Source organism: Chiloscyllium punctatum, chromosome 39, assembly GCF_047496795.1.
Source record: "Chiloscyllium punctatum isolate Juve2018m chromosome 39, sChiPun1.3, whole genome shotgun sequence".
Taxonomy (NCBI): Eukaryota; Metazoa; Chordata; class Chondrichthyes; order Orectolobiformes; family Hemiscylliidae; genus Chiloscyllium; species Chiloscyllium punctatum.
In genome coordinates, this window is record NC_092777.1 from 55,559,088 (window position 1) to 55,572,864 (window position 13,777).

General features: G+C 40.9%; 1 protein-coding gene across 1 annotated transcript in view; it reads left to right on the forward strand.

Annotated features, from left to right (window-relative positions):
• Positions 1–13,777, forward strand: part of rptor (regulatory associated protein of MTOR, complex 1) — a 392,084-nt gene that overhangs the window by 252,885 nt on the left and 125,422 nt on the right. The window contains exon 21 of the mRNA XM_072558758.1: positions 13,370–13,488. Coding sequence (XP_072414859.1) covers positions 13,370–13,488 — 119 coding nt within the window. The remainder of the gene's footprint in view (positions 1–13,369; positions 13,489–13,777) is intronic.

Genomic DNA, 13,777 nt, shown 5'->3' on the forward strand with positions numbered 1-13,777 from the left:
CGCTGGTGGTATGTCCCACCTCTCTCTTTATAGGTCTTGGTTTCTTAAGGTGGGTGATGTCATTTCCGGTTCTCTTTTTATCAAGTGAATGTAGATAGGATCTAAATTAGTGTTTATTGATGGAGTTCAAAGAAGTATGGCAATCCAACCAGAACTCCATCAAAAAACATATCAATTTAAATCCTACCTAACTTCCCTGGGCAAAAAAACTGGAAATGACATCACGCACCTTAAGAAACCAAGACCTGTAAGTAGAGAAGTGGGATATACCACCAGCGCTTCACTGGAGCCTCTTACTCATTATGTTATCTAATATGGTGATAGAACTTCTGAAAGCAAACCTTCAACCTCAGCCAGCTAACTTACATACTTACCATCAACCTGAGCTTCAAATCTTCTCAAAAATCGCCAACAGGTAATGAATTTCATTGAGGGTCACTGTGAAGCTTGGGCATCTAAATATAATCAGGGCCGAGATAGATATCTTTTTAATCATTAAGTAAATTGAGGTTTATGGTAGAAATGCAGGAAAATGCACTTGAGGATTTTGAGATTAGTCATAATTTCATTTCATGGTGGGGCAGATTGGATGGACTAAATAGCCTAATTCTGCTCCTGTGTCTTTCGGTGTCTACCATGGTGAAACGCTTCTCACTAACTCTCTCTCCCCACACCTTTCTTTCTCTTTCTCTCTTTTCTCCCCTACCCTCCACCATTCACAATGAATGTCTGGAGATTTTGGCATGCAATAGGCAACAGACCACAACCTCAAATTGTACCACAGCAAAAATGAATGCCTTCAGAAAGAGGAATATATTGACACAAACAGCCTTTGTTGTTTCCCTGACTTTGTCTCGAGAAGATGTCCATCAATAGTCGCAGCCTTTGTTTCAACTCCATTGTTTCATTTCTATCTTTTATATGGGCAGTCAACTCATTAAAGTTTGCTGTCAAAATCTGCAAAGAAGCCAACAATGCATTTTCCCTGGTATTGCATGCTAATCAAGAAGCAAGTGTAAGAACTATCCTTCATTTGATGTTTGGATTTGATCAGAACTGAGCACTTTTATGTTGCTTCATAAAGAAACTTGAAAGTATCACCTTGTTCAAAGAATACAGGATTTATAGATTTGAGCAATGATCTAGTTGATTATGTAGGATGAAAGACTTGTTTCATTCTAACCTTCTAGGCATCCAAACTGCAACTCAGTTGCCTTCTAAAGAGGGGCCAGGAGACATCCATGACTGTAGACTTCTGTCTCAAAACAAAATTTCGAATTCAGTTTCTTCTGCATGAATTTATTATGCTGTTCAATTCTTCATACCTTGTCCTCAAATGGGCTAAGAAAACTAACAAAAGCAAATATTGCTGATGTTGGAAATCTGAAAAACAAGCAAGTGTGGTGTGGTGCTGGAAAAGCGCAGCAGATCAGGCAGCATCCAAGGAGCAGGAGAATCAGTGTTTCAAGCATAAGCCCTTCATCAGGATGCTCCCTGACTGGCTGTACTTTTCCAACACCACACTCTTTGACTCTGATCTCCAGCACCTGCAGTCCTCACTTTCTCCTAGTTGATTATAACCTTACTGCGAAACCGTTCCAAGGATGCCTATCTTGAAGAAGTTCTCCTCCTCCCTCTACAAGGATCTCAGTGAGTTTCTTTCTCACTGCACCCTCCAGGTCATCTCCTCGACCCCGAAGCTCTTCAGCCATGTCCTGAAGTAGACTTGTTACCGCAGCCACATCTCCTTCCTCAGCACCTGCCTACAGAACAAACTGATCTTGTAGGGACTCCCAACTACATTGAGACCATCGCAATTTGGACTTGAATTGGACAACCTACAACAAGTTGGAAATACTCCCCAGATCTGGAGGCATTGTTCGAGAGCGAAGGCTTAATCATTTTGAATCGGCATCAACTTGCAATATTAAGTGTGTTTCTCTCCATTGATGCCATTAGACTTTCTAACTTTCTCCAGTACTTCATTTATGTGAAACACCAACCTGTTTTGGAATTCTGTACAATTCTAACAATTTAACAGGCATTACTGGCTAGCCCAGTCTTTGTTGCCTATCTTTAATTCCTTTTAAAGAGATGATGGTTGTGCTTTCTTAGAGTACGATAGTAGGTGAGATGTTGGTACGTATACTGCTATCAGGAAGGGAATTGTAGGTTTTGATCTAGTGTAGGAACAGCAATACAGTTCTAAGTATGGATGGTGTATGGTTTGGAGAGGACATTGAATTCTAATTTGCTTAGAAATGCGAGTAAATAATTGTAATTGAATGTATATAACTGCCATGTGCATTATAGTAAGGTTTAGCAAAGGTATTGAAAACCATTATGCTTAAATGTATGTTAATACTACTATACTTGAAATTAAGTTTGTGGACTAATTTGTATGAGTTATTTTGCAAAATATATTTAATGTACAGAAAATACCAATTCAAACATTAGTTCTGATTATTATGGAATGATATGTAATTGCATAGCGCTCACGTCTTGCTGTGCTAATATTGCAAGTGCAACTCTGAATTACAGGGAGGGTATAGTTCACATCAACGATGAGTTTTAATTCTGTCTCTTAGCTTATTATCCTATTGAATTTCTGATTTGATGTAACCTTTGACAGTCATAGACTTAAAATTCCAAATGCTGATTGGCAAAGTCTCAGGTTTGCTCCTCTTATCAGAGCTGAGTAGGCTGATTTCTGCAAGGGCTGGTGAAGATGGTAGAAATGGAGGAGGTTTCCTGATCATGATGTCTGTTGACTTCTAATGAAATAGGCATAGCTATGGCTAATGGCCTGGACAATACCAAACACAGCTTAAATAGTCCGTACTTTGCTTTAATTCTTTCTATGAGATGAGGCTGTTGCTGCCAAGGCTAGCATATATTGTGTATCCCTAATTGCCCTAGAACCAAGTGTCTTGCTAGGTATTTGAGTGCAGTTTGAAGTGAACCACTTTGCTGAGGGTCTGGAGTCACAAGTAGGCCAGAGCAGGTAAGGACTGCAGATTTCATTCCCTATTGGCATTAACAAACCAGATAAGACCTTGCCACAATTGATGATGGATGTGTAGTTGCCATCACAGAGACAAGTTTTCAATTCCAGATTGGATTAATTGAACTTAAATCCAACAAGCTACTGTGATGAGATCTGTGTCAACATTTCCTAAGCCTGGCCCTCTGGATTACTAGTCCATTATTGAGTCACCATCACACAAGCGAGTTGGGTTCACTGAGTATCAATTTAAATGTTTCAGAGCAGAACCATTAAATTTGGATATCTTTGCAAATCCATGTATTGTACCCTTACAATTGTAAATCAAGTGTGGAACATCAGATGAAACTTTGTGCTTTGGAGATGCAAGATTCTGTGAAAGCCTACATTCGCTGACATAAGAATGTGAAGTTTATAATGCCATAGCATTGTGAAGACTCAAATGTCTCTTGGGCATAAATTGTATAAACATATTACGATGGGCAGAAACATTTCATTTATATGTTATGTAAGTGTCCTAAATATTCAGTTGCTGTTCCTTGGGAACGATCTTTCTAAAAAAAACTACATAATTCATGATTCTGACAATCTTTCAGATTCAACAAGCCAGTCTTCAAATAAATGAAATATTTTGCTAAATATTCATATGCAGGGCAGAAAGCTGCTTTTCCCTGCTCAACACAATGATGAATCTAATTGCTTTTCCCTCTGACTGAAGAAAGTTGGCATGTTAGCATGTGTATCTATGAAATATGCACACACATATATGACTGACAGCTGGTTGATATTTCAGTTCCTGTGTCCACTACACTCTTCTAATTGATTTCTGTGGCACTGCAGTGATAATGGTTGTGTACTGCTATTGATTTCCCAGGCATCTTGTGATATGCCAAAATGAGTGTGTGCTGCAGATTAGGCTTTGTCAAAAGCCACAAAGGCAGATATGGTCCATTGTGTTCTTCAAATGACTCAATAGTGACCTCTAATAGAAAGTCAGATGCCATGAGGCAAGATCTCAGTCAACTTTTATCAATCCTGGCACAGCAGCATTGGTGTTTTACCACTATAGGTACACAAGCCCGAGGATAAAACCAAGAAAAATATTTGTCCTAAATTGACATGAGGTTGCATTCCAAATTATACCTGCAAGGGCCTTGCACCTGAGATTAAGTGAGTCTGTTCGCAATATTTCACCCCCAGAAGATTGTCCCATTTCATTTTCCTGCCAATATTAACATTTCACCTTCCTAACATTGCCTGATTTCATCTCTGTCTCAGCTCATCTACTACTGAGCTTCATGCATTCCTTCGTTGCCTCTAGATTTAGCTATCCTGTGCACTCGTGGCATATCTCAATCATTCTACTTTTCATAAACATAATTAACCAAAACCCTGTCACCTGTGTTTTAATGTGCACCAAGTCTGCTTCTCCTATAGACTCCAGTATGTGCTGACTTTTGGCTTTTGGTCAGACAACAGGAATTCTCATCCTTGTTATCAAAACCGCTTTGGCCTTGCACGTTCCTCTGGCCTCACAACCCGTCAAGATATCAGCGTTATTCTAATTCTGGCCTCCATACATTCCCAACTTTGTTTGCTTTCTATTGCCTGGGCCCCAAGCTCTAGAACGCACTCCCAGGATACCTCTGTCTTTTAAGGCATTACTTAAAATCCAGCTTTTTTGAGCAAGCTCTCATCTCCTCTGATAACTTTGTCCTCCAATGAAGCATCTGTAGATTATGTCTATGCAAGATTTCTCTTCACACATGGAATGTGGGCATCGCTGACTGGGACAATATTTAGTGTCCCTCCCTAATTATCCTTGAGCAGTTAGTGGGGCAAACTACCATCTTGAGTTGATGGGGTATAGGTACAGCTGCAGTGCTGTTACGAAGGTGACATTGAAGAAATGGTGATCGAGTACTAAAAGAGCCCTGTAGGTAATGCTGTTCCCTTACATCTCCTGTCCTTGTCCTGGGTGGTAAAGGTCTTGCATTTGGAAATATTATGAAGAAGCCTTCTATACACCGCATCGGGAATGGAGAGGTGACATGTTTAAAGTAGTAGCTGGGGTGACAGTCAAATGGGCTGCTTTGTGCTGAATGGTGTCAAGCGTCTTGAGCGTTGTTGGAGCTGAATGCACCCAGGCAATTGGGGAGTATTTCATTATACCCATGGCTTATGGTTTGCACATGATGGACAGACTTGGGAATCAGGAGGCAGGTTACTTGCTACAGAATTGCTAGTCTCTGATCTGCTCTCGTAACCGCAGGACTAATATGGCTCTTCCAGGTCAGTTTTGGGTCACTGGCAAACCCCAGGATGTGTTTGATTAAAATATATTGCAGTGCATGTTAAAGGTATGGAGACCTTTCGAATCTGTTTTCAAGAATTAGAACTCTGACCATTTGGTGACTGCACAATTGATTCACAATAACATTAAGATGCTGTGTTTCTCCATGTAAAACATTAAAGCTAATGTTCAGTCATTTCAGACCATGCTAAGGAACCTTATGTAAATATTAAGTACAACTCTAACCTCTGCAGCATCAGTAAAACTCATTTAAAACAACATTTAGCCCCTGATCCTTGTTTGACGTGGGAAAAATAAGATGTGATTTTACTCCAGATAATTATCCAACCAATTCTAGAAGGGGAATATTTATTGATGCTCAGTGTAAACTCAACTGATTGATTAATTACGTTTCATACATGAAGCGTGATTTTATTTTTGGCTGATTGCTATTGAGTTTTTGAACTATCATAGAATTATACAATCCCTACAGTGTGGAAAGAGGTCATTCGGCCAATCAAATGCATGCCAACCCTCTGGAGAGCATCCCAGCCAGAACATCCCCATCCAGCCCTACCCTATCCCTGTAACCTTGTGGCTCCAATGGATAATCCACCTAGCCTGCCTATCCCTAGACACAATGGGCAATTTAGCATTGTCAATCCACCTATCGTTTTTGACAAGTTGAGTGTAATTCTGGTCATTGTAAATAACAGTAAAGTTGCCATAATCCTACCAGACCATAGATCTGCACTGTCATTGCAGAGAGATGATTGGTGGTGGTTTAACCTGAGGGTCACTATACCTTGGGCAAGGGACGACATTGAGATGGTCACTTCAGCCAGTGCAGGAATTGAACCCACTCTGATGACATCATTCTGCATCGCAAAACAGCCAATGAAGCAAACTGACTGGCCTCCCCAACCTCTCACCCACCCCGTCCCACCATTCTCCCTTCCACCCTGCCAGCTCTCTCTCCTTACATTCCCAGTGGTCTCCCACCCTCTGTGTCCTTCTACCATCTGTCTCCCACTTTGCATCAGCCTCCCTCCTCTTCCTTGTTTACTTTTATTGAAGCTTATTTTCCTAACTGCTCAGGTACATGAGCTAACATGATGTTTAAATGAGAGAGACATGGGTTTCCTCTCACTTGTGGTTCATGGACCAGAGTAATTGTTCTAAATTATACTTGAAGCAGACTTTGGCTCATAAACTTCATTCAGTTTCTTGATTTAGAAGGAACGATCTCAGCCAGTACACACTAACTTTTAATTGCTTCTCAAGTTAACATTTCATCAAAAGAAAGGTCACCCTGTCCTCACAGTTTGAAACACATTTCACTCAATGGTCTGGCGCAACATGTCATTTGTCGGCAATTTGTATACTATCTTAAGCTTTTGCTAATATGTGATATTAGTAAGCACACAAAAGGTGGAAACTTTGCAGCTGATCAATAAAGATGAATGCAGTGACAGTTTATGAAGAATCACACATTAGTCTGATTTAAAGATATCCTAAAGTTTCAAATACTTTTATTTTGTATCTGCAGTTGTAAATTATAACTAACCAATACTCATAATTTTTCTTTATTTTCAACATGTGCAGTTATGTGCACATTTAAGTTTTTCTCAAAGTCTTGCCTTTTCTGAAGAAAATATAATTTATGCTTCGTCAGACAGTTAGAGTGCGCAGTTAACTATTTTGACTTACCCAGTAGTCTGATGTTCTCATGTCTGCAGACTTAAAGTTGATTACAATAGACAATAGATGCAGGAATAGGCCATTCTGCCCTTCGAGCCTGCACCACCATTCATTATGATCATGGCTGATCATCCTCAATCAGTATCCTGTTCCTGTCTTATCTCCATAACCCTTGATTCCACTATCCTTGAGAGCTCTATCCAACTCTTTCTTAAGCAAATCCAGAGACTGAGCCTCCACTGCCTTCTGGGGCAGAGCATTCCACACACCCACTACTCTCTGGGTGAAGAAGTTTCTCCTCATCTCTGTCCTGTATGGCCTACCCCTTATTTTTAAGCTGTGTCCTCTGGTTCAGGACTCACCCATCAGCGGAAACATGTTTCCTGCCTCCAGAGTGTCCAATCCTTTAATAATCTTATATGTCTCAATCAGATCCCCTCTCAGCCTTCTAAACTCAAGGGTATACAAGCCCAGTCGCTCCAATCTTTCAACATAAGATAGTCCCGCCATTCCAGGAATTGACCTCGTGAACCTACACTGCACTCCCTCAATAGCCAGAATGTCTTTCCTCACATTTGGAGACCAGAACTGCACACAGTACTCCAGGTGTGGTTTCACCAGGGCCCTGTACAGCTGCAGAAGAACCTCTTTGCCTCTATACTCAATCCCTCTTGTTATGAAGGCCAGCATGCTATTAGTTTTCTTCACTACCTGCTGTACCTGCATGATTGCCTTCATTGACTGGTGTACAAGAACACCCAGATCTCTCTGTACTGCCCCTTTACTTAACTTGACTCTATTTAGGTAGTAATCTACCTTTCTGTTCTTGCCACCAAAGTGGATAACCATACATTTATCCACATTAAACTGAATCTGCCATGCATCTGTCCACTCACCTAACCTGTCTAGGTCACCCTGTAATCTTCTAACATCCTCCTCACATTTCACCCTGCCACCCAGCTTTGTATCATCAGCAAATTTGCTAATGTTACTATTAATACCATCTTCTATATCATTAATATATATTGTAAAAAGCTGCGGTCCCAGCACTGATCCCTGCCATACCCCACTGGTCACCGCCTGCCATTCCAAAAGGGAGCCGTTTATCGCTACTCTTTGTTTCCTGTCAGCCAACCAATTTTCAATCCAAGTCAGTACTTTGCCCCCAATACCATGCGCCCTAACTTTGCTCACTAACCTCCTATGTGGGACTTTCCAGGCACACTACATCCACTGGATCTCCCTTGTCCATCTTCAGAGTTACATCCTCAAAAAATTCCAGATTAGTCAAGCATGATTTCCCCTTCATAAATCCATGCTGACTCTGACCTATCCTGTTACTGCTATCCAGACGTGTCGTAATTTCATCTTTTATAATAGACTCCAACATCTTTCCCACCACTGAGGTCAGACTAACTGGTCTATAATTTCCTGCTTTCTCTCTTGCTCCTTTCTTAAAAAGTGGTACAACATTAGCCACCCTCCAATCCGCAGGAACTGATCCCGAATCTATCGAACTCTGGAAAATAATCACCAACGCAGCCACGATTTCTAGAGCCACCTCCTTCAGTACCCTGGGATGTAGACCATCAGGCCCCAGGGACTAATCAACCTCCAGACCTAACAGTCTCTCCGACACCAATTCCTGGCAAATATAAATTCCCTTCAGTTCAGGTCCTTCAGCCACTGTTACCTCTGGGAGATTGCTTGTGTCTTCCCCAGTGAACACAGATCTGAAGTACCAATCCAACTCTTCTGCCATTTTTTTGTTCCCCGTAATATATTCCCCTGGTTCTGTCTTCAAGGGCCCAATTTTAGTCTTAACCATTTTTTTCCCTTTCACATACCTAAAAAACCTTTTACTATCCTCCCTCCTTTATATTTTTGGCCAGTTTACCTTCGTACCTTATTTTTTCTCTGCGTATTTCCTTCTTAGTAATCCTCTGTTGTTCTTTAAAAGCTTCCCAGTCCTCAGTTTTCCCACTCATCTTTGCTATGTTATATTTTTTCTCTTTTGACTTTATATGTTTCTTAACTTCCCTCGTCAGCCACGGCCACCCCTGCCTCCTCATAGGATCTATCTTCCTTTTTGGAATGAACTGAACCTGCATCTTCTGCATTATACCCAGAAATATCTGCCATTGTTTCTCCACTATCATCCCTGCTAAGGTACTGCACCATTGGACTTTGGCCAGCTCCTCCTTCATAGCTCCATAGTTCCCTTTATTCAACTGAAATATTGTCACTACCGATTGTACCCTCTCCCTTTCAAATTACAGATTGAAGCTTATTGTATTATGGTCACTACCTCCCAATGGCTCCTTCATTTCGAGGTCCCTGATCAATTCTGGTTCATTGCAGAATACCAGATCCAGAATTGCCTTCTCCCTGGTCGGCTCCAGCACCAGCTGTTCTAAGAATCCATCTCGGAGGCACTCCACACACAGTCTCTTTCTTGAGGTCCAATACCATCCTGATTCTCCCAGTCTACCTGCATGTTGAAATCCCCCATAATAACTGTAGTAACATCTTTGCAACAGGCCAATTTCAGCTCCTTATTCAACTTACACCCTATATCCATACTACTGTTTGGGGGCCTGTAGGTAACTCCCAAGAGGGTCTTTCTACCCTTAGAATTTCTCAGCTCTATCCATACTGACTCTACATCCCCTGATTCTAGGTCTCCCCGTGCATGGGACTGAATATCATCCCTTACCAACAGGGCCACCCCACCCCCTCTGCCCGTCAGTCTGTCCTTACGATAGCACGTATAGCCTTGAATGTTCATTTCCCAGGCCCTGTCCACTTGAAGCGTCTGCCCACGTCTCAGTTATCCCCACAATATCGTAGCTGCCAATTTCCAAAAGAGCCTCAAGCTCGTCCATCTTATTTGTAATACTTCGTGCATTCATATATAGTATTTTTAATTTGTTACTGCCCTCACCCTTTCTATCAACTCCTATTTCACTCAACCTTATGGCATGATCCCTTTTTGAGTTTTCTGCTTCATTGATACAGTTGTCTTTCTTGACTTCCCTTGTTCTAACTTTCCCTTCAATTTCCTCCTTCAACTTCCAGTTTGTCCCCCCCCCCACCTCCCCCCGCTATTTAGTTTAAATGCAGCTGTGTTGCAGTAGCAAACCTACCTGCCAGAATGCTGGTCCCCAACCTATTAAAGTGCAAACCGTCTCTTTGTATAACTTATGCTTACCACAAAACATATCCCAGTGATCCAAGAATTTAAATCCTTGCTTCCTGCACCAGTTCCCCAGCCACACATTCAAGTCCATTATCTCCCTATTCCTGGCCCCCCCAGGCCGAGGAACTGGAAGCAAACCGGAGATACCCACTCTGGACATCATGCTTTTCAGCCTTCTTCCCAGTTCTCCGAAGTGCCACTGTAGTATGTTCCTCCTCTTCTTCCCGACATCATTTGTGCCGACATGTACCACCACCTCTGGCTCTTCATCTTCGCCCTTGAGGATTTCCTGCACTCTGCCTGCGGTGTCCTTAATCCTGGCACCAGGAAGGCAACACACCATCCTTAAATCCCGCCTGTTGCCACAGGAACCCCATTCAGTTCCTCTCACTATGGAGTCCCCTATGTGATATCTGTGTGATATCTGACTCCTCGGCTCTGCCTCCACACCAACTTTTGATTGACAGACCTGTCAGATACTTCCCCCACGGTATCTTGCACCTGTCTCCTCTCTGCCTTCCTCATCATCTTCTCTCTTCTGCTCTCTTCTGGTATGGTCAGTGTAATAACCTTGCTGACGGTCCTGTCCAGAAAGATCTTGTTCTCTCGGATGAGCCTAAGATCCTCGAGTTCTTTCTTCAGTGCTGCGATGTGCTCTGTCAGTAGCTGAACGTGCATACACTTTCCACAGATATGCAAGCCAGATACACCAGAGTCGCTGACCTCCCACATCATGCACGTAGCACACTGAACTAGCTGGGCAGTCATGTCTTTGCCCTCTTTAACTGTGGCGTAATCACTTCACTCAACCTCCTTGTCGAAAACTCCTGAGCTAAAGACTCTCTCTTCTCTCAACAGGAACTTCCCTGAACTCTCTTTTTGGGGCAAGTCTGTGGACTTTAAAGTTAGGTTAGAGGAGGGTGGGAGGGAGACCCTACTCTGTAGGACCTGGGGTCTAGAACACTCCCACTCAAATAATAATCACTTACCTTTCCAACTGGCTCACTCACCAGATCTACTTTTGGATTAGCTGCAAAATCTCTGAATTCCCAATACACACAAAATCTGACGGTGATACCATTCAACAAGACTGTGCATCTAGTACATTGTTATTTACATTTATTTCAAGAGAGTTGTCCATCTCCCCACTGAACTCTGATGTTGATTAACTAACTTAAGTTTGTTTGATTTCCCTGGAAAAGACAGAACAAATTTGATCAATGATTTAACCTGCTCTTTTGATTGTGTAAACTCTCACCTTGCTGTCTCCATTATATACTGCCTTTTCCCTTGTGCACAAGCATTCACTGTTGCACTATTATTTTGTAAATGAAGTATCTGAACAATGAAAATACTTTGAATATATTTTTTAATAGAATCTGGCTTTGTCTTCACTTGTGATTATGCTGCGTTGATTTTATCTTTTAAAAATTCCAGTGATTTTGGTGTGACGTAGAATTCTAAATTATCAAAGATAAAGTGCAGTCATTTGTCTTGCTCTGCTTGCAGAGGTTTTTTGCATTAGCTTTTTTTCCCTTGCATGACTTTGCTTTTATTAATTAATGCCTAATGCCCTTCTGAAAGCCATTATATCTTGCATTTTGCTTGAAACATTATTTTGCTTCTAGTATTTTTTTTAACCAATTATCTTAAATCCTATAACTAACATAAAAGGATGAAGAAACCCATCAGACCTGGCAACACCTGCAGAGAGAGAGAGATACAGAGTTAACATTTTGAGTCCATCAGACTCTTCAGGTGATGGTTCAAAAGCACTTTTAAAGGTTTAGTCAACTTATCCTTCTATCTTCAAAGATGTGTGTGTATTCACTCCCAAATCTTGCATTTTTTAGCTTGTGTTAGCTTCCTTCTTATGTCCCAAAATGCATCACTTTACATTTCTCTGCATTAAATTCCATCCACCATATGCTTACACATTTCACCAATCTCTCCATGCAATTCTGAAACCTGTTACCGTCGTCCTTACGTTTATGACTTTGGAATTGTGCCCCCTCTATCAAAGTCCACATTATTAATACTGTATATTAAAATGAGCTATGATCCTTATATCGTAGCTTGAGGGAAAGTACTCTTTATTTCCTTCCATTCTGAAAATAGCCATTCAACAAACCACACTGCTTTCTGTTTCTTTGCCAATATTGTACCTATACTCTTAGTGCTGCTTCAATCCCATGTGCTTTAATCCAGAAGTTATTGCACATAACACAGTGATTTGCTGTGCAAATGCTGCCATATTGTTTAACATATCCCCGAGGCAGTGAAAAGCTAAGCAATATGCTGCACCAAATCTCACCACCTGGTCAAAATCAAAGAACTGTGGTTGTTGTAAATCCAGAACAAAAACAGAGAAAGCAGGGTTAATATATTGGGTCCACTGACCCTTCTAAGAACAGAAGAGTCACTGGACCTGAAACTGTACCTGGATGCTACCAGACCTGCTGAGTTTCTCGAGCTGTTTCTGTTTCTGTTTTACTTTCCTTTGCTGTCTCTCATTATGTTTGGTTATTTTAATTTTGAAGAAGTGGCAAACTAATTTTTAGAAGACATTTAATGCCAGTTGCTAAGCATTTGTTTATTGATGTGTAATTTTAATCTTAACTATTCTACTCTGCTGTTAGTTGCTAAATTCTTTACTTCACAAGTATTATTGTAGCCTCATTATCAAGTGTTTACCTGCTGAATTATTTATGAATAACCTCCAGCCTCACAATAATTATATGCTGTTAATGCCATGAATGATATATTGGGTCAAAATCTATTTTATTAGTGGGATGGGAGAGAATTGGCTTTGAGCATTCAACTAATGAGTTCCAGAAAGGTGACGAATAAAAGTATTTGAATGTCTTTGTTGCATTATGGTGCATGAATTACTGTACTTCATTGGGGTATTTTCTGCAAAGTTTGGCCTACATTCTGGTGATGTTGGCAATGTTTAATAAATGTTGCATTTCTGGACATATTAATGAGAAATGTAATATCTTTGAGAATAAATTTAATTGCTATTTGAGTTTAAAAAATTAAGTATTAGGCACCAAACCACTGCAAAAGTAACTGACCAGGAGGCGCAAGAGGTGAAAGTTGCTAAATGTGACCAGTTTGATTTTAACAATGTGTGAATTTCCACTAACGAGCCAAAACATTTATTTTAAAGGTGTATCATTCAACAGCGTCTACACCCAAATTTGGCGTGTTCTGCTTCATTTGGCAGCAGATCCTTTCCCAGAAGTCTCAGACCTTGCTATGAAGGTGCTCAACAACACAGCTTACAAGGTACGATGAAAAATAATAGCATTCCTAAATATCGAACATTTGAATACTGTGACTGTAAAAGTGCCTCAATCAGCATCCAAGCATCAGCTTAGTTCCTTTGGTAGCAACCTCACTTATGATCCAGTGAGTTACACTGGTTTTGAACTTCAAACAGGGCTTGGGGACGTAAGACTTACATTTTCAAACAACATTTCACAAATGCTACTGTGCTTCTCAGGTAAGATGTCAACTAAAGGCCCTGTCATCTTTAGCTTTGGTTTAGGTGGATGTAAAATTTGATGCATTATTT